Source organism: Grampus griseus (assembly GCF_964374135.1).
Source record: "Grampus griseus genome assembly, chromosome: 3".
Lineage (NCBI taxonomy): Eukaryota > Metazoa > Chordata > Mammalia > Artiodactyla > Delphinidae > Grampus > Grampus griseus.
Window position 1 is genome coordinate 128,961,284 of NC_139019.1, and position 27,830 is coordinate 128,989,113.

At 44.2% G+C, this 27,830-nt stretch overlaps 1 protein-coding gene across 4 annotated transcripts in view; it reads left to right on the forward strand.

The window, feature by feature from the left end:
* The window catches only part of GRIA1 (glutamate ionotropic receptor AMPA type subunit 1), a gene marked incomplete at both ends in the record, with an annotated part of 312,323 nt that overhangs the window by 155,795 nt on the left and 128,698 nt on the right, over positions 1–27,830 (forward strand). For 3 of the 4 annotated variants that reach the window (XM_082649856.1, XM_082649855.1, XM_082649857.1), the window contains 3 exons: positions 15,314–15,553; positions 19,037–19,221; positions 24,537–24,590. In XM_082649856.1, the coding sequence (XP_082505982.1) occupies positions 15,314–15,553; positions 19,037–19,221; positions 24,537–24,590 (479 nt within the window). The remainder of the gene's footprint in view (positions 1–15,313; positions 15,554–19,036; positions 19,222–24,536; positions 24,591–27,830) is intronic. The other variant, XM_082649858.1, reaches the window with a different exon arrangement.

Here is a 27,830-nt window from a genome sequence, read left to right on the forward strand (position 1 = left end):
GAAGGACTTATATCCATGTTTTCTCTCGTCAGTCCATCAGCATGACCAAACTTACAGCTAATTTTTGAAAGGCATTTGTGATCTGATGGGTGAAAAAAACCCCAGAAGTCAAGCAAGTTGGTTTTCTTTCTCTAGTTTGATAGTTGTTGGCTGTGTTACTCAGAGCAAGCCTCTTAACCCTTGGGAGCTCATCTGGATAAAGTGAATAATAATATCCTGTCCATTCCATGTCATATTGAGTTGTGCAATTTGAATAAGATGATGGCTGACGGGTGTACACTTTATAGTGAATGTAGGTCTTGGGTAATCTCACAGAGAGTAAGGCAGGTATTATTGCCCTCATTTCCCAGGCGAGAAAACCAAAATGTATTCAACGAACAAGTTACTGAGCATCTACTATATCAAGACCAGGGCTAGGCTGTGCGACTTTAAAAATAAACCCAGCTCTGCCCTACAGAAGTTCACAGCCTGATGAAAAAGACAGTCATGAAACTGTGAAATTATAGACTATCAAGATAAGTATAATACTAAGAAAGAAAGCACAGAGGAGAAACTCAGAGGAGAAAGTAATTAATTTTTTCTGTAAGGGTTGGAAGGCTTCCCACTGGAGTCAACATGCGATTGGGGTCTTGAAGGATGTGTAGAAGTTTTTCAGGGGCTGAGAGGCATTGTGAGGAATGTGTGCAGAGGCAGAGAGACCTAGAAGGAGATGGTTTGCTGCACACAGCAGTGTGGTCGTAGTCTCCAGTGTTTGGTGGACTATTAAGGAATGAAGCTGGGGGTGGACTGGGGCCAGTGAGGCTCTCCCACATGGAGCTCTGCGGGTGCATTATGCCCAAGCAAAAAAAATAGTACAGGGCTTTCCTGGTGGTGCAGTGGTTGAGAGTCCACCTGCCGATGCAGGGGACACGGGTTCGTGCCCCGATCCGGGAAGATCCCACATGCCACGGAGCGGCTGGGCCCGTGAGCCATGGCCGCTGAGCCTGCGCGTCCGGAGTCTGTGCTCCGGAATGGGAGAGGCCACAACAGTGAGAGGCCCGCGTACCGCAAAAAAACAAAAAAAAAAAAAAATAGTACAGTAGCTTCATGCTTATGCCTTCCTCAAATGCTCTCAGCAGTTCTGCACTGTATCTGTGCCTGTGCCTTTTACTCTCTCCTTCCTCACTTACTCTTTTCCCCAGAATTAGTTTGAATCTCAGCCTTTCCCCTCCCACACACACTCCTGGATCTCAATTGAGCAGGGACATACAAAAAGAACACCTCTGGACAGTAAGAAATGCTTCTATTCTCAGAGTTCCTTGTAGAATTCAAGGAGCCTGGACTGTTTCTTAGCAGGAGCCATTCATCCCATGTTTTGAGAAAGCTTGAAAAGTGATTCAGATTTTGGTACAAAGGGAACTAAATACCGGGGAGTTGGCTGCGGGGGAGGTGTTTCTGCAGAGAAGGCAGTTGGGCTTTTGCTAAAGTGTCTTGGTTGGAAGTTTTCTAGGAGACCTGAGTTCCAGTCCCTGGGCTGGACAGCGTGCTTCCAGGCCTCAACTCTCCCATCCGGAAAATGATAAATAACGAAACGTGTATTTTTAGAGGTGGAAGAGCGTTAGAGTTAATTGAATCTCACTCTTTCTTTTTTCACAAATGAGGAAATGAACTCCAAAGGGGAGAAATAACTTGGTTAAGGTCATATGGAGAACTGGCAGCTTGTTTAGTCATTCGCTCATCCATTCCATCCAAGCAAATGTCTTGGTGCCTCTCCTGTGTCAGGTACCTTGTTAGAGGCTAGGACTAGAGCAGGAGATTAAATAGTCATGATCTCTGCCATACTGGGGGAAATGAAATAATGACACCAACGAACAAAACATTAAAGGGGATAACGAAAGACAGAGATAAGCTATGATGGAAATAAACACGGTACTGCTATAGAGAATAAAAGGGCAAGAGTACAGAGAGAGCCTCTCTGAAGAAAGAACACTAAAGCGGAGGCCTGAAGAATAAGGAGTCAGCCACCTGAAGAGGGTTGGAAGAGCTTTCCAGGGGAGAACAGCATGTGCAAAAGCCCCAGGGCAAAAACGTTTGGACTGTCCTGAAAGGTAAAAGAAAGACCAGTGGGAAGCAGAGGCAGAAGGGGCATGGCCTGGGAGCAGATGTGGCATAGGAGAGGTAGGAAGGGCTTACAGTTTGCAGCCTTGAAATTCAAAGTGCCCTTATTAGTAAATTCTTGACTGACCTTCACATCCTTGTTAGGACGGAAAGACAAGTACAGGTTCATAATAAGACTCTACCAGTTGAGCATTTGTTTAAAATTCGCTATTCTCAGTGTGCTTTTCTGAGACCTGGATTAGAAGAGCAGGAAAAGGAAAAAAAAGGTTGAGCTTTTCTTCTGTATCCACCTCTCACTTGGTTAGGTTTCACCTCGAGAAATCAGCCAAGGGCAGGGGTCATGGGTGAGTTCAGATATCAGATGGGGTAGAGTTTGGTTTCTGGCGGTGTCGTATGGTTTTGAGAGCCGGAACCTCTTGTTTTTGCAGCTTTATTTCACCCTTCAGTTCTGTCCTTTCACCTCCCCAGTGAATACACCCTCGCTGGAAAAATGAATTTCACTTTTACAGGGCACCCTCAGGCAGTCATCTGCGGATTTCCATGCAACTCTGCCTTGACGGACAGGTGCTAATCAAGGTCACAGTGTGCAGTGTATTGTGGGCTCACCACTTGGCTTAGGAAAACCTATTTATATGCACGATTTTCATAGGACAAGAATAGCAAATGAGAAACAAAATATTTTTTCCCACTCACCCAGGGAACGGAATCAACATCGGCAAAGGATGAGTCTGGCTTCATTTCCTGAATCATTTACCTGGTGTTCCTGGCAGGGATAGTTCATACGTGAACCAGCAGAAGATGCTGTGTGATGGGGGGGTAGGTGGCACAGGCTGGTGACTAGGCCTGGGGCGGAGGAAGCTATGAGGCTGATCTCTCCCACAACCTTCTTCCCTTTGGCTAGCGTCCTTGCTTTTATCTATTCTGCTCTAGTTGGTTACTCTGCTAGTTCTCAAAGGCTGCACAGTGGCAGAGCTAAGTAGATGTATTCCCTACCTGGACTTTTCAGTGAACCCCACCTCCTACCCCCAAATGAGACTGAGTGAGCACGTACCCCAGCCCTGGTCGGCAGCCTTAACCTCCACCCCAGAACCCAACCCTAGAATGAGCCCTGACCTCAGCTTCAAATCCAGGTTCCAACTTTGTCCAGCCCCTCCCCCTAGCCCCAGACCATGCCCCTGACCCAGCACTCCTGACTAAGCCCCTACATGTGCCTGGGCCTTGGCCTTAAAGGGTGCAGCCACAATGCCGTGCATCCCCGGGTACATATCCACTTTTTAAATAGCCTCTGAAAGCACCTGTCCTCTCAAAGCTCAGGTCCCCCTTGCCATCTCATCAGAGAAGCCTTTAGCCAGGCGGCAGTGTTACAGCCTCCTCTAGCCCAAAGCCAGCGAGCGCATAGGAGAGGAGCCTGGAACTCAGAACCGCACCACCTACTTGGTGTCTGACTGTCCTTGTGTCAACACTTCAGCTGGAGTCAGTCTGTGAGCTTCAAAACCAGCAGGGCTTTGAAGCAGCAAGCAGTAGCCTCAGTCATATCGGGATGTCAGTGATAGAGCCGGACTCTCTCATGGCTCCTTTCCCCTGCCCTCCCCGCAGCGTGAATAACCAAAGCCACTGCAGAAGAATCACAAGACACGGGAAGAAGGACATGGGTTCACACCTGTGTCCGTCATCCCCCAGCTATAGGATCCCCGGTTCCTCATCTGTATGTGGGCTCCAGCATCATCAGTCACGCCCTACCCATCTTACTGGGTATTCACAAGAGGAAATGGATGTGAGAGATCTAAAAATCATATAATACACTCTGAGCAATGATTACCTCTCTCAAAATTTCAGCATTTCATCTCTCCTGCCATCCAGTAGCGAATCGCATAGAGTAGGAGTTGGCCACAGGCCACATCCAGCACAACACCTGTTTTTGTAAATAAAGTTTTACATGACAGATAAAGTTTCACACGCATTTATTGACATATTGTCTTTGGCTGCTTTTGTGCTACAAAAACAGCATAGAGCACTTGCAGCAGAGACTTGCAGAGCCCTCAAAGCCTAAGACACTTACTACCTGTTCCTCCACAGAAAAACCTGCTGACACCTGGCACAGAGGGTCAGAGCAATGGCTCTCAAGTCGGAATTCCTGTGTTTGGACGCTGAATCTTCTACTTTGTGGCTGTGTAACCTTGGGCGAGTTACTTGGTCTCAGTTTTTTCTCCATAAAATGGGGATAACAACTGTCTCCCTACTCTATACTACTAAAATAGTAGTAAATGAGCAATTCACGGAAAGCACGTAGCGTAATCCTAGGCACACAGTAAGTGCTCAGTGTTGGCTGATATTATCATCAGGGGAATGAAAGCTCTGGTGTGTGATGACAGACTTTCAGGGGACAGAGTTAGTGTGGTTCAAGGCACAGGCCAGGGAGGAGGACGGACCTGGATTCATATGCCAGCTCTGCCGCTTATCGCACGAATGACTTGTGAGCAATTAATGGCCCTGAACTTCAGCTTCCTCATGCCTGAAATAGGAAAAACAAATATAGGATTGTTGTGAGGAGTAAATGGTAGTGCTTAGAACAGGCTCTGGCCTATGGTAAATACTCAGTAGGTGACGGAACTATAACAATAAATAAGATGAAGAGTAGTATTTTTCCCAAGTAGGCGCAGTCACCCAGAACAGATAGGTAGTGAGAGGTCTCCAGTATGCTGACGTCTCCAGGAGGCTCTGCCTGTGGCTACTGACACCCTTGACATCAGATTTTGCATATTCCAAGCACATGTAAATTATGTAGACTTCAAAGTGGAGTTGGGCAGACAGCTGCCTCTTAGGAGGCTTTTCCCTAGGCTAATAGGCCCTCAAGATCCAGTACCTTTTAGCACTAACAATCTATGACCCTATGATGGTTCTTGGGTTAAGTGATACGTCAAGGAGGACAGCACACATATGTGTGTGTGTGTGTGTGTCTGTGTGTGTGTGATTACATGAACTATCTCTGAAAGATCCTCTTCCTGTAATACTACATGGTTGCATAGTTTTCTATGCAGGGTGAAAATGCCCTCGTTCTGAATCCTTTAGACATCCTAAGGATTGAATTATGGAATGGGATGTAAACCTTCTTGCCAGGGAGCACTGTCTAAGGAGACTGGGTGTTGTGCATGGAGGACATTAAGGTTGCCCGGGTTCTGGACGCCAGCCTATGAGTACAGCTCTCATTCTCTACTGGCTTAAGATAACAGGGAGTGACAGAGTTCAGCGGGCTGAAGCAGGGGGAATTTGGACAAGGGGCAGGGGATAATGCATACCCCCCAAGCTCATGGTTGTGAGACAGTCAGCTAAATTTAGAAGACTGTGCAACAAGTAATATCACCAAGCATTTATGTCGATTCCCTGCCCAGCTCTATATAGGATACATCACATTGTACATACCAAGAAAAACCATAGCGTTGAAAGGCCTCTGCCTTCAAGGGAGCTTACACCTCAATTGTGGATGAAAGATATAAATACACAAAACGTCATTTAATAATATAAAGGAAGAATAATGAGTCCACCCAATGCAAGAAACGCCATGGAAGCAAGATTAGGTCAATTGTCAAGAATAGTATCCATGGATTAATATAGGTGAATGATCTGCATTCATTCATTCTTCACCCTCTCATTTACCAGGAATACTCTATAGCCATTGTGTGATGCCCTCTAGGGATTGTAAAGAATAAAATAAGCTTTATGAAGGCGGAGGCATCGTCTATGTTATTCACCACTCTGTTCCACAGCGTCTAACCCATTAGGAGACAGGCAACAGCAACTGAATGAGAAGTAACTCCTTACCTAACTTTGGTGTTCAGATGCATGTGACATTTACAGAGCTCCTTTATGGCCTCAGACTTTCCCTTATATTATAAAATACTAGAAAATACAAATTTAGTAGACATCTGTTGGTTTGATATGCCTGACATCCATCTTCTCTCTGTCCACAATGTATTCATTTTCCTTTGGCAAGATTACTTCCTTAGTAATCTTAGGAAGATAATTAGTTAGTTTCCCTGCCTTCCCTCGACCAATGGATGACTCCCAACCTGAAAAAGGCCAGTCTCGAGCTGTGTGGAGCAGTGATCACAAATGGCTGGGGCAACAGTGACACTCTGAAGATGCCGTCCATGAAATTCTCACATCTAGATTCCCCGAGCTCCTGCAATTTCTGTCTCTCGAAGGTCCAGTCTTTGAGCTGAGGGTCCCCCCTATCCTTTCTTCTTTTGTCTTCAGTTAGCATGCATTCATTTCTGTTCCCAGCCAAAGAACTCACACTAACAAAACATGAGGCCTTGATAAAAAATTGTAAGGGGGCATACATTTCTAAGGACATTGAAGAGAGGGATGGAGACCTTTAGATTACAGTTAGAAATGGGGAGGCATGAGAGGTTCACAGAAGAGGTGGCATGTGAGCTGAACTTCTAAAGAATGGAAAGAATGTGGAGAGGAAGACGGCAGAAGTCAGGAAGGCTGTGCGGGCTAGAACAAGAGCGTGGGCCAAGGCCCAGAACCTAAAGCAAGTCAAGAAGATCCAAGAACAGCAGCATCTACACTAGAACCTGATGAACTCGCTGGTCCATTTCTGCAGCCCCATTACACTTGAGTCAGAAGATGTTCCCTTTCCCATTTTCCATGCACTCATAACCACCTTCCCCTCTACTGCGTCTCCTCCACTGCCTTGAGCTACAGGATGTTAGAGCTGAAAGGTCTGGTAAGATCAGCTAGTACTGACCATCTCAGAGCAAGGTGATGTTCTAGGACTCTGCAGGTACCCAAGCCACACATGAAGTACCATACACCTTAGGGGAGCATTAAGTTTACTCAGAGACTTATATGATCTGTTTTTCTTCACCTTCATTTCTACTGCTTTTCTCCTTTGTCCTACACTATGTCTACCCTGGCTTTCTATTTCTCAAACTCCTCAGTCTTTTCCTGAACCTTATTAAGAGCCTTTGTACCTTCTGTTCCTTCTGCCTGAAACTGTTTCCCTGGCCCTTTGTCTGGCCAGCTTCTTTTTATGGTTCCTTTTCTCAGCTTAAATGTTAGTGCCACAGAGAGGGTCTCCCTCACCGTCTTATCTGAAGTAGCCCCTCCAGTCACTCTCACATCATCCCACGTTATTGTCTTCGTAACGCAGTATCCCAAATAATCTTGCTGATTTGTGTGTCATCCCTCTCCCCTCTCTAGATCCTAAGCTCCATGATGGTAGGTTTTCAGTGTTGTATCCCACTGGCACCACTGCTGTCTAACATACACCATGTGCACAGTAAACATTTGTTGGAAGGGTGGATAAGTAGATAGATAGAAGAAAGAGAAATTCCCTGTCTATAGAACTAGACATCTCCAATGAGTATAGCCGTTTTATTGGAGGTATTTAACACACACACACACACACACACACACACACACACACACACACACACGAGAAACACTGATTTAGTGTAAACTTCATTGTCCAGATGGGGAAAATGCAGCCCAGAGAGAAAAAGGGGCTTGTTCATGGTTCCAGATTTGCTTCTTTGCGTTTACTTTTCCAGAACCATGTCAGGCACCTGAAGAGTTTTCCAGCAGAACCTACAATCTCTCAGTCTGTTTGTCCTTCCACTGTCCCTGGTTTCATATGTCAGCCCACAAGGTGAGTCTAATTCCAGGACCACTGAGCCCAGCCTTGATCTAATTCTTAGCCTCATATACCGTGTCACATCTCAGTGGCTTTCAGTGCCTGGTAATTAACACTCATGTTTCATAATAAATGCACGAATCTGAGCAGGGGAGGATGCCTCCTCTTCCGCATCTCCCTCTGCTGCCCTGTCCCAGCTGGGCTCCAAGGCCAGGGTGAAGAGAAGCCCTATGAAGCTGAGATGAATCCAAAGCCAAAGGAAATGCAACATGGACACGAGACGCAGGCGCTTAACTTCTCTAGTCCTGCCAAGGCCCTTGGCAATCTGGTCGCCACCCACCCCCCCAACTCTGTGCCAAAGTCCCCACCCTAGTTGTACTGGCTTTTCTGGAGTTTCTCTAAGGTTCCTTCCTCTCTCTTACCTCATTGCCTTTGGATAAACTGGTCCCTCTACCTGGATATTGACACAGGTGCTTAGTACCGTGCGTGCCTGTAGTAAGTGGTCAGTAAACACTGGCTATACTGGTAGTTATGACCACTTATTCTGTGTTTAAACCCCTTATTACTCTCTCAAAATAACCTTTCTTTCCCTTAATTTAAAACTTACTGGACTTCCCCAGTGGTGCAGTGGTTAAGAATCCGCCAATGCAGGGAACACGGGTTTGAGCCCTGGTCCGGGAAGATCCCACATGACACGGAGCAACTAAGCCCGTGCGCCACAACTACTAAGCCTGCGCTCTAGAGCCCGTGAGCCACAACTACTGAGCCCACGTGCCACAACTACTGAAGTCTGTGCGCCTAGAGCCTGTGCTCCGCAACAAGAGAAGCCACCACAATGAGAAGCCCGTGCACTACAACAAAGAGTAGCCCCCACTCGCCACAACTAGAGAAAGCCCGCGTGCAGCAACGAAGACCCAACACAACCAAAAATCAATCAATCAATCAATAAAACGTAGAACTCTTGTCTAAGTTGTGAGAAGGCAGAAGACACACCTGTCTTGTGTCATCCCTGCATCCTGGTTTTCTGGCAATATTAGTTTCTGGTGCTCAAAAAATATTTGTTGATTTAACAAATGAACAATAAGGTTTTATCTAGTAAATGACAGAGAAGCCCTGGACATGTCTCAGAACCCTAAATAATTGTTGTTTAGAGGAGATGGGGACAATTTATATCTATTATGGTAATTCACTACATGTCACTACCAGATCTTGGATGCAAGAGAGTGTAAGGGGACGGAGGGGCACTCTTATTGTCCTCTGAGCGACAGAAATAAAGCACATTTGATGTCACAAGGTTAGAGTCAGAGCAAGGATGTCATTCCCACCTGTAAGGATAGAATTATTGGAGAAGCAGGATGAGTGTCTAAAAGTCCCCCCACCTACACACACATACTTTCCATCTCTCTCCCCCAGAATGAAGCCATCCTGTCACCTCATTATCCACTATTTACCATGAGGCTGCCACATTTCCAGGGACTGCAGCCAGGAGCCAAGGAGGAATGTCGGTGTGAGAGGCCTTAAATGAAGTGACGATAAAAAAGAAGTTGCTAATACCAGGAGTTCCCTCCCTGGGAGAGAGCTGTCAGGGCGAGTGCCCAGGGCTGGGAGATTTATTGATATTAAGTGGATGGTGCCTTAACCAGGAGTGCTTATCAAAGAGGTCTGAGCAAAGCGATGATGGAATTGGACAGCCCGCACCCGTGCAGAGCGTGGGTTTTCCTGCCCTTGCCGGTGCCTGCCCTCCTGCCTCCCCAAGAGGGAATTCCTGGCCTCGTTTTTTACTTGCTCTGATTGTTGGACACATTCCGCTACAGAATCTCTTAGAGGCCGGGACCTCGGAATCTGACACTCTGGCAGGGTTCCCTGAATGTGCGACAGCTTTTCTCTCTGCCAGGTCTCTGCTGTCGCTCTCCCTTCTACCCGAAATACTCTTTGTGCGCAAGCAACTGCACCATACTCCCCTTGCTCCCTCTCCTGGCTGATGCCCAGTTCTCTTTCAAGGTCAAAGCGGCACTTCCTCTTGGAAGCCTTCTCTGAGGTCCCCACAGGCTGGGCTTAGGTGGCTCTGCCTGAACCCCGACCTCATCCCTGCCACAGCACTTACAGGGAAGTGTAATTGACTGGCTCGGTGTCGGCCTCTCCCACTGTCAAGGTGACGTCGAAGTGGGGGCTTGCCTTTTTCAATACTGCATGTCCACTGCCTAACACGGAGTCTCACGAGTGGTAGATGCTGGGTGTCAAGAGGTGGATGGATGGGTGGATGGACACATGTATGGACCAACAGAAGGAGAGATGTGTGTGTATATGCTCTGCATGATCCCCAGGGACAAGAGGGGAATGCAGCGAGCACCACCCAGTTTTGTTCTGTTTTGCTTTATTAATTTTTACTGGAGCTTAGTTGCTTTACAATGTTGTGTTAGTTTCTGCTGTACAGCAAAGTGAATCAGCTACATATATACATATATCCCATCTTTTTTTGGATTTCCTTCCTGTTTAGGTCACCACAGAGCACTGAGTAGAATTCCCTGTGCTGTACAGTAGGTTCTCATTACTTATCTATTTTATACACAGTAGTGTATATATGTCAATCCCAATTTCCCAGTTCATCCCACACCCCCTTCCCCACTTGGTATCCATACGTTTCTTCTCTACATCTGTGTCTGTATTTCTGCTTTGCAAGTAAGTTCATCTGTACACTGTTTCTAGATTCCACGTGTAAGCGATATTATACGATGTTTGTTTTTCTCTTTCTGACTTACTTCACTCTGTATGATAGTCTCTAGGTTTTGTTTTAATATCAACAGACCCTAATGCAGTAATGCGTCTTGATCTGGCAACAGAGGCAGGCAGAGTGCTACCTGAGAGGATTTTCTAGAAGCTGAAGCTGTCCCATATGCCATGACTGTTTCTTTCCAATATTGATGGAGGGAGGGAAGGGGTGGCATATCACGGAAGCCAAGAGCTCAAGCCTTGTGGTCTGACGGGTGGAGTTCAGAACTCAGCTTTGCATTGTGCTGGCCCCGGGCCTGCCCTTCCCAATTTGTAACCTACCTCACAGGGTGAAAGGAGTCAATGCACGGGAACGTCCTTGGCACGATGTCTGGCACCTCGTAAGTGCTCAAACGTTAGCTCCTAATTGCTACTATCAGAGGCACTATATGCACCACTGCTGTCTTAAATGGAGGACACGCACACAGTCCCACCTACTCTCATTCACTGTCAGCCTGCGAGTCTGACTGGACCAGTACACAGCAGGGTTGCAAGAGGCTGCTTTTCAGTGTTCCCTTTTCTCCCCTCGGGCTTGCTGTACCTGACAATACAAGGCTCCACCTCTAGCCCCCTTTCTGATTTGCCTTCTCTCACCTACTCTCTACTAGGTAACTAACTCACCTATATCACATTAAAAATTGTATCTTAAATACAACTCAACACTCTGAATGCACCTGGATTTAGTGCTAGGATTCTATTACAGTCGGATCCAAGAACTCAGAGCCTTTATCTGATTTCTAGGTTTGAAAACCTGCACCGGAGGTCACTACAAGTCTGACCAGCAAATAACCAAAGTGTGCTCAATCAGTGAATATTTTTCAACTACTGAGACTAGAACGTAGACTGTTGGAGCCTGAAGAGATGTTAACTCTTACGGGGTTCAAAGCACCAATTTACAGATGGAAACTGAGGTGCAGGGAGAGCCTGGGATTGGCTCAAGGTCACATAATACTGTGCTGTGATAAAACCAAAAAGAGAAGCCTCCAGGTCTTCTGGCATCTAATCTAGTACTTTTTCTACAAGACCAAGTTATCTTTTCCAATTGAATATTTACTGTGACAGATTTAAAGAAATGTGCTACAACTAATTATATTTCTGAACGTGTAACCAATTATGCATTCTCCCACAGGCCTTGGGGCCTACAGACTCTTAGTCTCTCCCTCTCCCTCGCTGTTGCTGCTCAGGCTTAGCTGAAATGAGGAGCCAGATTGAAGGTCAAATGCTGAGCAACTCGGAGGACCAGGGTCCACTTGAGTAAATCCAGGCCAGGCTACCTCCAAGCCATGCTCTTTTAGGGAGCTCTGGTTAAATGTACCCGCTTAGCCTTAGAGGATAACACACTCAATTTAAGGGAAAAGAGATTTGCAAAAGGAATGATAGGGAGATAATTCAAGGATGGGGGAAACATCCTGGCCTCCGTGTGTGTAAGGATTCGATCGTGCCTATCTGCGCCCATTTCTTCCACCCCATCTTACCCATTCCTCCTCTACTTCTAAAGTTTCAGCAAGAAACACTGGCCACGAGGGCCCCAGAGACCCAACTAAAGGTGTGAAACCAAGTAGATGTCGTCAGGGAATAGATCGGGAAGATGAGATTTATATCCCCCCAGATAATATTTCATTGCAGCATGGAAAGTAAAGATCCTAAAAATACCACAGAGAGCATATTATAATATGCTAACGGGGTTCATGTGCTCGCCATACACACCTCACCCGGTAAGATGAATTGTGCTTTTTGACAAATCTATATCTAACACAGGGAGAATAATATACAGTGTATGCTTCCTGGTGGAGAAATGCATATTTATGGAAATCTTGATTCTGGCAATTACAATAGACACTTAAAGACAGCACCTGTTGTCGGCTGCAAGTGGCTGGAGCGTCCTCGTTAGGGTGAAAGAGAAAAGAGTGCGAGTAGTGAAGGATAAATAGCTACTTCAGGAGATGCCTACCCAGAACAGGGGAGGAAGAGGTCCAGGGTGGTCCAACGGTTCCTTCTCATTCCCTAGTGCAGTGCTCTCGTCAAGCACTCATCATTCATTCAACAAACATTTACTAAGCACCTACCATGTCCCAGGCGTTATGCTGGCTTTGGGGCATAAATGAGACCCCTGTTTTTAGGGAATTAACACTGACCGGAACAGTCACAGATACATACAAGTAAAAAAAGAAAACACCTTCAAATAATAATAATTCAAGCATGAAAGATAAGACAGGGGGATGTGATAGAGACTTATAGAGGGTTGAGGGGAGGGTGGAATCACTATTTAGAAGAGGTGATGAAGGAAGTCCTGTTCAGGGAGGTGAGATTTGAGTTGAGATAAAATTGCTGAAAAGGAGTGAGCATTGCAGAGAAGTAAGGGAAGAGCACTGCAGGTGGAGCGCAGAGTCTCCAGGGCAGAACAAGTGTGGAGGCCGGAGGCACAGAACACAGGCCAGGTGGCTAAGCAGGGAGCGAGGGCAGCGGTATGAGGCAGGAGGGGGCAAAGGGACAGGTCACTCTGCCTCAGAGTCATGGTCAGATGTTTGGAGATTTTTCCTGTGTGCAGTGGGAAACCTCAAAATTTGTAAGAGGTTTTTGCACAAGGAAGGGAAACAGTGTGTTTTCTTTGTTTTTTTGGGGTTTTTTTAATTAAAAGGATCCCTCTGGTTTCTAGGTGGAGGATGAACATCACTACTGAAAACCAAATGCCATAAAGCTGAAGTCCATGAGGGCCACCTTTGGATACCAGGAGGGCCGTGGAGTGGGTTAAGAGCAGGCATATGAGGTTCTGGTTTCAAAGAGTGGTCAGTCAATGGACTGGGCACCTTGAGAAGCAGTGCATGCCCAGTAATTCAGTGTGCAAGCAGATGTTAGGGGTTGGAATTAACATATACACACTACTATACATAAAATAGACAATTAACAAGGGTCTACTTGTTCCCTATAGCACAGGGAACTCTATATTCTGTAATAACCTATATGGGAAAAGAATCTGAAAAAGAATGGTTATATGTATATGTATAACTGAATCACTTTGCTATACACCTAAAACTAACACAACATCGTAAATCAACTATACTCCAATATACAATAAAAATTAAATTTACACACACACACACACACACACACACACACACACACACACACACAATAAAGGGCACCTGCCAGGTTTCCTGTAGATGGTATGCTGGGTTACCCTGGAAGTTAGACAGATGACTTGTATGCTTCCATTACAGTCTTTAAAAGATTATCTTTCAGGGACATGAAGGGAGGGTCTAGGGACTGACTGAGAACCTAGACTCAGTAGGCAACTGGGTCCCAGTGGCTAATGGCATTCTTTAGTGCAGCGTGGCCCAGTGAATCAGTAACATGTTAAAAAGTATTCACCAACAAAGGGTCCTGGGGGCGTATGGATTTGAGAAAATCCGTGTTAAAGTTGAACAAGATTCCTCTCAATCTTTTATGTAGCTGGTATGCAGTTTGAAACTCCAAGAGGAGGACAGGGTTTGCACCATTTCCCAAATTTCTCTGAGCAAAGAAGCCTTTTCTTTGTTAAGGAGCATTCTGCGGGGCTAATGTTCATGGAACACATCTGGGCAGTGTTCATGGAGCGTAATTTGAGAGCCCACCTACAAAGGCAGCACGGGGTCACGGAAGCAGGTGATATGGTAAAGAGAGCAGAGGATCTAGGAATAGCAACGTTATCATCTTAAAAGAAAATTGATAATACCAAAGTCACAGGGTTGTGATGAGAACTAAACAGCTTACCATATATGGCAGAGCACCCTAAAACACAGTCACTGTGATGAGGATGACTCGTTTGCCTCACCGTCCATATCAAGATGGTAATTTTCAGGCACTGGGGTTGGCATTGGGGTTGATCACTTGACTGGGGCAAAGTCTATGAACCCTTATCCTGTATCACATATTATAATGAAGTTTAGTAGCTGAATTACCTGGACTTAGCCCCATAACCTTGGGGCTAACTTTTTAGCATTATATTCTAACCAGCAGCGTAACCGAACACAAACCAGTACTGGTAACTGCACTGGGATCTTACAAAATAGCTCCTGTGGGGGTGCTCACACAGCTAAGCTACTACTGTGGCTGATAAACTGCGGGGCGGGGGGCTGAAGAATCAGCCAGGAGGATGTACAAACACAAGACGAACATCAGCAGAGAAATGTACACTGAAAACTAAGGGCTGGCTGGGAAAATCTTGTTTTCTTAAACGTGTATCAGCACCAAGCTGACAGACATCTTATTATGCTTTGCATCTTATTATGCTTTGCCTTGACGTGATGGGCAGTGTCATAGACAGATCGCTGGATTGGGTTCAAGATACCTGCCTAACTCAGATACGGTCTAGCTGTGCTACCATATTGGACATGTTCATTAACTTTCTGAGCCTTGGTTTTCCCCTTTAAAAAATGACCCAGCCATCCTTTTCCTACCTTAATAAAGGCATTGTACAGATAAAGTGAAAGAGCATACAAAACAGCTTTGCATACATTTATAATTAATAACCATGACAACATTTGGTATGGAATTGGTACCTAATAAACATTGGATTCGACAGATGGATGGGTGGGTTGGACAGATGATTGGGTGAATGGATGCAGAGATGGGTAAAATGGATGGACAGTTGGACAGATTGGTGGGTTGAAAGAAGGGAGTGATGGATTTGTTGGATGGGTGGATGGCTAGATAACAGATGGATGATGGGTTGGATGGATAGACTAGTGGATGATTTAGTTTTAGAGCCACCTGACAGCATGTTTGCAGTATCTTCTATCCATTAATTTTTCTCTTCTCCTCTTCCAGTCTGTTCCCAGTTCTCTAAAGGAGTCTATGCCATCTTTGGGTTTTATGAACGGAGGACTGTCAACATGCTGACCTCCTTCTGCGGGGCCCTCCATGTCTGCTTCATTACACCAAGCTTTCCTGTTGACACATCCAACCAGTTTGTCCTTCAGCTGCGTCCCGAGCTGCAGGATGCCCTCATCAGTATCATCGACCATTACAAGTGGCAAAAATTTGTCTACATTTATGATGCTGACCGGGGTAAGCCAGGGGAGGGGGACTGTGGAGGGATGAAGAGAAAATTATCAGCAGGAAGAATAATGGTGCCTCTCTGCCTTCTTGAAAGGCAGGGATCACGGAGGAATGATCCAGAAATGTTTTATGTCTGTGAACTGAATTTTTGGTAACTAATCTATAACTCACATGTGGAAACACATCCTTTGAGAGAATAACTGTCTTAACACCCCACGTCACTCTACAGCTTACCAAGTTTCCATGGCTCCTGAGCCCAGACTCAAAGTCCAAGGACCTCAGTTGAATGGCTCATGGCTCATGGCTCATGACATGCCTTTTAGGAGCATAGATTCTGGAGTCAGGCAGACCTGCATCTGAATTCTATGTTCCCTCCTCTCCAGCTGTTTGACTTTGGGCAAGCTCTCTCTGCCTCAGTTCGACCACTTCTGTAATGGGGATAAAATTCTCTATTCCTTCGTTTTTTCATCTCTGTAATGAAGATAAAACCAGTCTCTACATCATACAGTTGTGAGGACTGAATGAGACAATGACTAGAAAGGGCCTGTACAGTGCCTACAACATAATCAATGTGCAGCGTCTTCTATATATGTAAACCGCTGTCATCATCATCACCAGCATCAACATCAACCTTCCCAGGCCTTTCTAATTCTGCCTCCACCTGAATTTTGAATTTTCCACTCCATTTTCTAAATGTTTCCAATACTTTTTTCTTCTCTGCATCTTGACTCAAACAATTCCAGTTTCTGGGATGCACTTCCCTTCTCAAATCTACATATGCAAATTCTTCCTTTCTTTTGCAACCTACTGGAACACCACTTTCTCTATTTCCTGACCTTCTAAATGGAAACTCTCTTCTTTTTTCTAACTCCTGTGTTGCTTCTGTTGTACTGTCCTACCTTCCCCTGGTATACTAAATAGTCCTGTAAGAACTCAGTCATTATTGTTGTAAATAAATAAATGGATCATACAAGGTCTGGAAAGTGAGGCACAGGAATTTTGCCCTGAGCAAAAAGGAGGTTTTATAGAAGTTTGCCTTTAGGGAGGCTTACAAGACTTTTGAATAGGAGAGTGCTTTGTGAAATGGTTTTTCAGGAAGAGTTAGGCAGGGTTATTCAATGAGAATTAGCTGGCAGGAGAGGCCAGAAGCACTCTATTTTCTTCAATTTTCCCTTCTCTCTATTTTAATGATTTCCCTTCTCAGACAAGCAGCCATTATGAGGATGACCTGCAGAAGGGCTATTTCAGGTCAGTTTTGTGGCATAATGAGGCTTGAGGTCTGGAAGTGGCATAGACAGAAAAATGTAACTTTCATTATAGACGATCATCTCTGGGGTCAGTCAGCAAAGCGCCCATACTCAAAGGGGCTCCGCCTACCTCACAACTCTGAACTCAGAGTTCTGCCATTTGCTAGCTGTGCGGGCTTGGGCCAATGACTACATCTCTCTGAACCTCCATTTCCACACTTGTGAAACATGGATAATAACGGTACCTACCTCAGAGAATTAAGTGAATTGAAGACAGGAAAGCTAACAGGGCAATGCCAGACACATAGTAAACTTTCAGTGAACGTGAGACTTAAGCACACCAACCGTATACTTTAAAAAAAAAAAGGAAGAAACAACAGAATCAATCTACAGATGATTCTTTATGCCAGGCACCATACTGGTCACTATGGGAGGGATTAGCAATGTTATTGGAAGACAGAAATGATATATGTGCAAAAGATTGATTAATAATGCAAGAGTGAAATATGAAATAACCATCTGTTGCAGGCAGAACACTGACCTTCCCCTCTCCGCCAAAGACATCTGTGTTCTAATTCCTGGAACCTGTGAATATGTTATGTTAAATGGCAAGAGGGATTAAGGTTACAGATGGAATTCACATTGCTAATCGACTGACCTTAGAACAGAGAGATGGGCTTCTCTGGTGGCGCAGTGGTTAAGAATCTGCCCGCCGATGCAGGGGACACGGGGTCGAGCCCTGGTCCAGGAAGATCCCACATGCCGTGGAGCAACTAAGCCCATGCGTCACAACTACTGAGCCTGTGCTCTAGAGCCCATAAGCCACAACTACTGAGCCCGCGTGCCACAGCTACTGAAGCCCATGCACCTAGAGCCTGTGCTCCGCAACAAGAGAAGCCACGACAATGAGAAGCCGGCACATCACAACGAAGAGTAGCCACCGCTCGCCGCAACTAGAGAAAGCCCGCGCACAGGAATGAAGACCCAACACAGCCAAAAATAAAAACAAATAAATTAATTAATTAAAAAAAAAAACAGAGAGATTATCCTGGATTATTTGGGTGAGCTCAGTGTAATCACAAGGGTCCTTAAGTGTGCAAGTTGAAGGCAGAAGAGTCAGGGTCAGAGTATAATGTGAGAGACTCAACCAGTCACTGCTGGTTTTGAAGCTGGAAGGGGCTATACACCAAGGAGAGCGGGCATCCGCCAGAATCAGAAAAGGCAAGAGGGCTTCCCTGGTGGCGCAGTGGTTGAGAGTCCGCCTGACGATGCAGGGGATGCGGGTTCGTGCCCCGGTCCGGGAGGATCCCACATGCCGCGGAGCGGCTGGGCCCGTGAGCCATGGCTGCTGAGCCTGCGCATCCGGAGCCTGTGCTCCGCAACGGGAGAGGCCACAACAGTGAGAGGCCCACGTACCGCAAAAAAAAAGAAAAGGCAAGAACAATTCCTCCGCTCGAACCTCCGGAAAATAACACAGCCCTGCCCATAACTTGAATTTAGCTCAAGGAGATTCGTTCCACACATCCGACCTCTGGCAGTGTAAGATGATAAATGTGTTGTTTGAAGCCACTACGTTTACAACAATTTGTTACAGCCGCAGTAGGAAACTAATACACCATCTATGTCCCAAAGATGAAACAAAGCAGTATTGAGTAATGGATTCCTCTATCATTTAGCTATAAATCAGAAGAGAGTAGCTTAACTCAGTACACATTGATTGAATACCTACTGTGTGACAGGCAGAGCACCAGGTACTGAGGTATACTGAACATGCGTAAACGTGGTTGACAATTATTAGGTGCTATTTAGATATCACGTTAGCACATTTAATCAGCAGTTGCTAAACACCTAACAGTAATCAATGTTTATAAAACCCTTGCCATGCTGGAGACATTCTCATTCAATCCTCAGGATGACAGTGCGAGGTGGACGTTATTAACATCACCCTTTTACTACTGAAGACACTAAACTGTAGCCAGGTGAATTAGTCCGTACAAGATCATTTAACTAGTATATTTGCAGCATCAGGATTTGAGCCTCAGATTCGATGTTTAATCACTGACTCTATTGCGTGCTATGTTCTGCAAACAGAAACACAAAACAGACGCAGAACCTGACCTCGGTGAGCTCAGACTTGCGAAGAGCAAGCTGGAGCTGAGTTTAGTGGAGGAGCGGGGTTGGCGGAAGTGGGGTGATGCTGTGGATCCTGACTGCCACCTCTCTGTCCTACTCACCCGACCTCCAGGTCTGTCCGTCCTGCAGAAAGTCCTAGACACAGCGGCCGAGAAGAACTGGCAGGTGACAGCCGTCAACATTTTGACAACCACAGAGGAGGGATACCGGATGCTCTTCCAGGACCTGGAGAAGAAAAAGGAGAGGCTGGTGGTGGTGGACTGTGAATCCGAGCGCCTCAGTGCTATCCTGGGCCAGGTAGTGAGTGCAGCAAAGTGCCCTCAGGGTGGGCGTGGGAGACAGCTCATGAGCGAGCGGGGTGACCCTTTGCCTTTGGTGTTACAAAGAGAGTTCTTGACTAGATGAAACCAGAAGCCTGCCTTCTCACATTCTGTAATTCATACAGTTTAACTCTGCCATGTTACGAAATAGCACAAACAGTGGGAGCCTTCACGCAGGACTTCAAATGGTTCTCGGATCAGTTAACCAAAAACTTACCTCCAGTGCTTCCTTTTCTTGTTAAAAAGCAAAACACATTGCATTTTAGAGTTTGTAAACTGCTATCACAACCTGTAGAGCCAGATTCCTGGCTTAGCTCTGAGTTCTGTTACCCACTGGTCTAGCATTTGGTTTCTCATCCATTTGGCCCACTGACCAGTTTTGAGTCCAAGGAGGCACCAGGCATCTCCCTTTCCTGGAACACATCCATGTGTCTGAGCAATTAATTGATTGTCCGTTCCAAGAAAGGGCACTGTAATCTCAGTAGTCTTTAGCCAGACATCTCTAAGCCACGGTTCCTCCAGTTCTCAGAAGTAAAGCATGTGTCATTGGATAGGTCACTTGTCTTTTTAAATTACATTTGTGTATTCAGATGAGCTAGCAAGGAAGTAGATTTTGCAATCGTTTTTGAACAGTGCTATACAAGTAAAGATGGCAGTTTTAAGTACTTGACAACATGACAGAGCTTGTTAATGGCCCTCAAGACCCCTGGGGCTCCCACAGGGAATCTCAGCACCCGCTCAGCAATTGCTCAGAGGCCTCGGGAACTGAATAGGAGAGATTTTGAAAGTCAGGGGTTCTTTGAGGCGTTAACTCTGTGCTCTACTTTACAAAGTGCGGATACGGCTTCCCTCTCAGAGAGAGAAACCAGCAAAAATTGTTTCCATTGAGATGGGAGTTTTTTGAGCTGGAGTCATGGGACTGGAATTCTAGTTAAGTAAAGCAGAATAGAGTACTGGTTCAAAGTAGAGACCCTGGAGCTAGACTGCCTGGGATTCACATCCCCAGCTCTAATATTTGCTAGCTCTGTGAACTTGGGCCAGGTTTTTCATTTCTACATCTCAGGTTCCTGATCCGTAAAATGGGCATAATAATAATGATGATGATAATAACTACCTTTAGAGAGCTCTTGCGAGGGTTAGAAGAATCCATGTATACATGTAAAGCACTTAGAATAGAGCCTGCCCCACAGAAAGTGATATATGTAAGGATTCACCCATTTTGGCTATTCATAGTGCCAACTGGTACTGGTTTTCTTTTGTTTTGCTTTGTTTTCTTAGTTAAACTTTTAATTTTGAGACACAAATTCATATGCGTGTGTAAGAAATAATACAGAGGGATCCCATGTACCACATATCCAGTTATCCCAATGGTAACATCTTAGAAAACTATAGCAACTATAGTGAAATATCACAACCAGGAAATTGACATTGACATTGATACCTTCGAGGTACAGAACGTTTCCATCACCATAAAGATCATCTGTGTTGCCCTTTTGTCCTCACCTGGCTTCCCTCTCTCCCTCTCTTTTTCCCTTTCCTCAGGCACTCTCTAACCTGTTCTCCATTTCTGCAATTTTCTTATTTTAAGAGTGTGATATAAATGGGATTACATAGTACGTAATGTTTGGGGTATGGCTTTTTTCATTTGGCATAATTCCCCGGAGATTCAGTCAAGTTGTTGTGGGTATGATACTGCTTTCTTGAGTCACTCCCTCTTTGGCATAAGTGTACTCATCTGTAAAATAGGAATGAAGGCCCCTGTTCTACAAAGCTGATAAAAAGATTAGATGAGATAGGAGGTAGAGAAAGTGTTGAATGATAAGTTGGTATTCTTAAAGACTGATGACTCCTGCTGTATTATTCCATAGTGAAGATAAAGCTGTTGGTACTATTTTCTGAGTGCTTACCATATACCAGACACTATGCCAAGCTCTTTCCATGTATAATTCCACTTCATCCTCACGTCATCTCTATAAAAAGAGCTTCTATTAGACCCCCTATTCTGTAAATGAAGAAACAAGACATTACACTTGCCTGGGATTTCACATAGAAGGAAAGCAGGAAGTCAAATCTATCTTGGTCGGGCTACAGGGCCCAACCTTTTAAAAATGCAACTTTCAGCACATGTGCTGTCTATAGCTACTCCCTCTGTCAAAGGACAAACTTGTGTTTGGGAAGGAAGGAACTTGTTTGCATGAATATTTTAGATTGCAGTGTATTAACTTTTTTAATCCTTGGATTCTTCTATTCTGAAAAGTAAGACCAAATGCTGAAAGGATCTTACAAATCACCTGATCTACCATTTGCATTCATACTTTACAGATGGGATGACTGACGGTCATATTGGTTGAATGATTTGTCTTGAGTTCAGACAACTAGTTAGTGACAATGACCGTGAGTCTAAAAGTTACATCTTCTGATTTGCGTTCTGACATCTTAGCATCATCCTAGACTATCTCACACTCAGTAATTGGGATCTTTTCAGTCTAACACAAATGTTCTGCCTAACCTGAGGAGGAAGACAATGATTCCAAATCCAAATAGGGAATTAACTGCCTGTCTCAGGCTCTAGTGCCCCGATGGGAATATAAGCTCTATTAGGATTTGTTTTGTTTTCTTCCCTGCTGCATCCACAGTGCCTTAAAGAGTGCTTGGCACCTAGTAGGTATTCAGTAAATATTTTTTGAATGAATGAGAAGAATAAGGAATCAATGAATGCTCTAAGATCCCAAATGTCAGATGGGTCTAGATATCTACAGGTAGCCTTTGACTGGAAAAGAGCCTTTAAGCTGGAGGTAAGAGCATGTAGGGAGGCCCAGAGGTCATGTAGGGGCCAAGGTTCACAGAGGGGCTTAAGAGGCCAAGTGGAGGATGTCAATTGTTTACTGGAAGGCAATGAAAAGGAGATGAACCCATGATTGTGACCACCTTTGGAAACCACCCCAAAGAGTCTGGGGTTTATTCTGTAAACAGTGGAGGGCCAGTGAAGGTTTGTGAGCAGGGAACAGGGTGATTAGAATATAATGCTTTATCAATATATAAGACACTTAATTATGTAATACAGTCATTAAGTTCAGAATGAGTTAGAGATGGATGAGGGACACCAGGACCAGGCCATCCATCACCTTACCCTGTTGTATTGTCTTCAGCGTGCTTTTCACCTGCTGAAATCGTGTTCATTTATCTGTTTATATATTTACCACCTGGCTCCCTGCTAAAGTGTCAACTCAGCTCAACGAGGGCCTGGGGATCTTGCCTCATTTGTTCATAGCTTGTCCCTAGCACACAGCGTAGAGCTTCGCATGTGGCCCATGTTCAATAAATATTTGTTGAGTGAATTAATTAATCAGAGAAGGCTTTACAGAGTAGTTGGGATTAGAGATCAGCCATAAAGGTTATGAATAATTAGAGAGAATGGGAAAGGGCCTTCCAGACACAAAGATTGTGAATTAAGGCAATCCAGTGGAAATGAGCTTTGAAGAGATGGGGTGAGTGAGGCAGGGGACTCCAAGTGTACATTACCTTTATAACAACTTTCTCAGTTTGTAACCCTGTGTACCTGTATCTCTTCATCTGTTTAAGTATGGGTCTCCTCCCAGTAAACTGTGACCTCCAGGACAGCAAGCACCACGCTCGTTTCACTTTCCACTATATCTCCAGCACAGTGCTTGATAGATAGGAAGCACTTAATGTCTGTGAAAGGGAAGCTAGGCCATCAGGTAGGTAGGTGAGTAGATGGGTTGGACGGTTTGTGTTAGGTCAAACCATATGAAATTACTGATTCTTATTGGTCAAAAGTCATTAATTATCGGCTGTTTCCTATGTTTCAACCTGTAATTTCATCCTGCAGGGACTATTCTTATCCATTGCCTGGATGCACTGGGTTTCAAACTATCTTTTATTTGCTATTTTGTGCTTTTTAGAAGCTGAATAGGTTCCTCATAAAGGTATCTCATTGTTGAAAGAGCAAAAAACCATTTGACAAGAAAATGAAAAAGTAATGAAGAATTATTAATAAAACTATCATCCCCAAAGTCTTGGCACTCCATAGTCTGGAATTTCACATGCTAACCACTGTTTCAGAGCATTCATTGTGTGTGCTTGCATTTAATTATTCCCTACATTAAAAAAATGTGAGCCGCTATGCACATACATCCAGTTAAGGAGATGTCTGAATGTGGGTGTTAATAACCTTGAAATTTTATTCAGTTAGAGAAGAAGCCCAAGTGCTTCTCATGTGTTCTATGCATCCTTGCAACAGTGCAGGGAGAGAGGCACTGAGCAGGGTGTACTAACCTCAATGTGATGATTAAAAAATAATAATAATAAAGAAATAGATCAAGTTAACTTGCAGGCTCAGCTAGGACTAAACCAAGGACTGCGGTCTTAGCTGTTCCTTGCTGGGTGGAATGTCTGGATGCCCAAGCAAACCACTGGGTAGTTCTTTCTACAAATATTTTCTTGCCTGCAATTAGGGTTGGTCTGCACATTGAAGATGGACGGGTGTCTGGGGACCCTGGCTCTGAATCAGGCATCATATGGAAAGGCTCACAATAGCCAGGTCCCTGTCCTGACACTTCTACCATACTGCTGTGGGAGCTGGCACATCACTTCGTCTCTCTGGGCCTGGACTTCCCATCTGTACAGTGAGGGGCCGGACCAGATGATCCTGACGTTCTCTTCCAGCTTCCGGGTTGAATGGCTCATTGATGTCTGAGTATCCAACGGGTTTAGGGAAGAAGGCACAAAATTCAGGGAAGGAAGGAACTGTATCTGAATATGGTCCATTCAAGGATTTGAAGTTCAAGAACTGGGGTGGAATCATCCACCTACCCATTTGACTATCCTTCCACCCGTCCACCCATCTGTCCACCCAAGCAGCAGATGTTGTTGTAACAGTGACAAGGAATTCAATACAACATAAGATTCCCACTATGTATGGGAAGGCTTTATGGAAGAAGGAAAGAAGTGAGCATTCTAGCCTGGACCTTGGGGTTATGATACCACTACTCTACCCCTGGAATCAGGCAAAACTGATGTCAGGTCTTACATCTGCATTTAATAGCTGGGTAACTTCAGGGAGTTTATTTGATTTCTCTAAGTCTCAATTCCTCATCTGTAAAACAAGGATATCAGCAATGCCACCACCATTGGATGGTTGTGATATTGTAGTTTGGGTACTTAGGATAGAACAGGGCACATTTTCAGTACTCAGTGTTAATTGCTGGTCATTGTTGGTGTAGCTTTAATTGTCAGTATGATTAATGCATCCCCTCTCGTTGTGTTTTGTAGATTGTAAAGCTGGAGAAGAACGGCATTGGCTACCACTATATCCTTGCAAATCTGGTGAGTAGAGGACACTGCAGGCTCTCAAATGGTGGGTCTTTCTGTGTTTGGTGCCCGGCTTGCTTCTGTGGTCCCTGGCTGGAGGGAACGGCGTGGGTGGGAGGGGCACTTCCTAGCTTTGCCTTTTCCCCTTCACATCCCTGCTTGTCAAACCACAGCACACTCAAGGTGAACCTCTAAGCTTCCTTGGAAGAGACCCTGCTGGTGGGCAGGCCTTCCTCAGTCATCACAATTCCAGCTTTAATTGGCTCTGCCACTTGGCGATAAGAACAAAATCACCACATCTTTGAATGATACAAAATGTTTTGACCCCACTGGTTTTGACCCTCTATTTTGACACCAGTGATAGTTTTACTGTTTATAAATATAAATGTTTAAATCATAATGATGCTAGTGCTGACAGATCTTTAACCAGAAACAGTTTTACAGCATAAACAATATTATGTCAATTTAGTTTTTATTCCCTTTTTTATGTGGCATAGACAAGCTGTCTTTTAAAAAAAATTTTATTTTCATTTTAATGTGCTGTAGTTATTTTTATTGGGTGTAATGATTTTCCATGGTATGAAGACTTGACTCATAAAATAATTTTTTGCACATGTTAAATTTTACCCAGCAACATGCACAATTATGAGTTTTCTTTTGTGACCACCGTTTTTGACAAGTCTGTTTTTCCTGCGTCATGTTTTGCTCCTCTTACTTTTTTAATCATGAAGTTTGATATTTCCAGTAGTTTTTTCCCAAAGCCAAATGTAATTTTATTTTGCCTGTCTTATTTTCTAAAGAGCTAATTACATGCCATCCAGCTCATCCACTTAAAGTATACAATTCAATGGTTTTATATATATTCACAGAATTGTGAAACCATCACCACAATCTCATTTTTAAACTTTTTCATCACCCCCCCAAAAGAAACCCATACCCATTAGCAGTGATTCATCGCCCCACAAATTCCTCCAGCCTTAGGCAACCAGCAAAATCTACTTTATATCCTTATGGATTTGCGTACTCTGGATGTTACATATAAGTGGAATCATAGAATATGCGGTCCTTTGTGACTGGCTTCTTTCATTTAGCGTAATGTTTTCAAGGTTCATCCATGTTGTAGCACGAATCAGTACTGCATTCCTTTTTATTGCCAAATAACATTCCATTATATGGATGTATCCCATTTTGTTTATCCATTCATCAGTTGATGGACACTTGTTCTCACTTTTGGACTATTATGAATAATGCTACTACAAGTTTTGTTACATTTGTTACAAGTTTTTCTCTTGAGCATAAACCTAGGAGTGAAATCACTAGGATACATGGCAACTCTATGTTTAATATTTTGAGAAACTCAAAACAGTCAAAACTGTAGTCAAAACAGTCAAAATTGTTTTCCAAAGTGGTTACATCTCCCAGCAAATTTTTTTTTGAATTTTATTTTATTTATTTTCCAGCAAATTTTAATAAATAACAAATTTTGCCATGTGCCAGTGTGAGCAATTGTCAGATTTCCTTAATGATAGCTTTTTCTACAAAGTTAGCTTATTATCCTGGCCTGTCTTTATGATTTGGTGTTTCCTTTAAGATGTGATTTTTACCTTTTGTCTATAACAAATGATATCACTCAGTTTTAGCGATGTTATTTTGTGTTGATTATTCCTGTGAGTAATAGTAATTATTAATTGAACCAGAGATGGATATTTTCTACTTGCTTTTGGAACAAAGGTCATTAATAGAACAAAGGCACAGGGGCTGGGTATATGTAAAGGTCAAAATGGCAGGATCTAAAACACCTTGCCTAATTCTTAAGCTCTGTCTCTCTTTCTGGGTGGATTTCCAGCCTCAGATCCCTGGCTTAACCTTCTTTCCCCTTCAAAACTTCCTTGCCTTGGCTGTCCTAATACTTCAGGGTCAGGACTGGAAATAAGAAGGACTTCTTGTGATAGGTTAATTTAGACCCAGCTGTTAATAGATATATATGCTACCTTTCTCAGAGATATTTGCATTTTAAATGGTAGATGGCCGTCCAAAGATTTTTGGCGAACCAAGAGTTTCACCCTCAAAAACCATTTGGAAGGGACTTCCCTTGGAGGTCCCGTGGTTAAGAATTCGCCTTCCAATGCAGGGGGTGCGTGTTTGATCCCTGGTTGGAAAGCTAAGATCCCACATGCCTCACAGCCAAAAAAACAAAACATAAAACAGAAGCAGTATTGTAACAAATTCAATAAAGACTTTAAAAATAGTCCACATCAAAAAAAATCTTAAAAAACAAAAAACAAAAAAAACATTTGCAAGGATGAAATTTTTGACTTCATAAGGAAGAAAACTCTTGACACCCCTTGAATCCCAGATCCTTAGTCCTAGAAGGGACTTTGGAAGTCAGCTGTATCTAAGTCTCATTTGCTTATAGGGAAACATTTACTTGTAGTCAAACCAGCAAGATGGTGTGACTTGGCCAGGGTCACACAGCAAGTCAGTGATAGAGCGAGGCCTGGCACCAGGGTTAGTGGGCAGCACCCAATGCCTTTTCCACTTCATCAGGACATCTCTCAGCACAGACCACGTGGGCACCCTGCTGCTTGAGAATACACAGAGCAAGGTTGGGGGCATGCATAATCACCTCTCCAGGGTAAGATAGAAATTACACATCAGTGGCCTCAAAGCCACCAAATGACCTCAGGTAATTACACCGCCAGGCTCCATCTGTTGCCAAGTGACCCCTCGGTCACAACATCACCAAGTCAGCCCTTTGGGTGTCTGTTTCCTTCTGATCTGCATTCTTTTTTTTCCCCCTGACCTAATGAGCTCTCAAATCCTTACAACGGCCAACTAATAGGATGCAAATTGCATATAGCATCCAAATACAAAAGACTTGCATGTTCCAATAGATTAGTTGATAATTAGGCTTCAAATTACTAATTAATTCAGTCTGAAACATAGTCGAGTATGTGCTGTGTGTCTTTCTTCCCCCTTCAGAGGAATAAAGCAATTGATAAGATGACAATTTTTAGAAATTCCGCCACATAATTAGCCTGCCACTGCATGGAACTGACCCCCTCCTTCAGAGTGTTTGTGATTAGGGTGTAATAAGAGTTAGAAACTAAGGAAGGAAGCTTTTGAAAGATTTAACAAAAAGAGGGAGCTACGTTTTATTTTGCCGTTCTTTCTGTCCCTGTCAGAATGCAGGAGCTTCCAAGAAGCCAACAGCATTCTTGTAACAGAGCACTTTGGAGGGATGTTTTTCTGGCT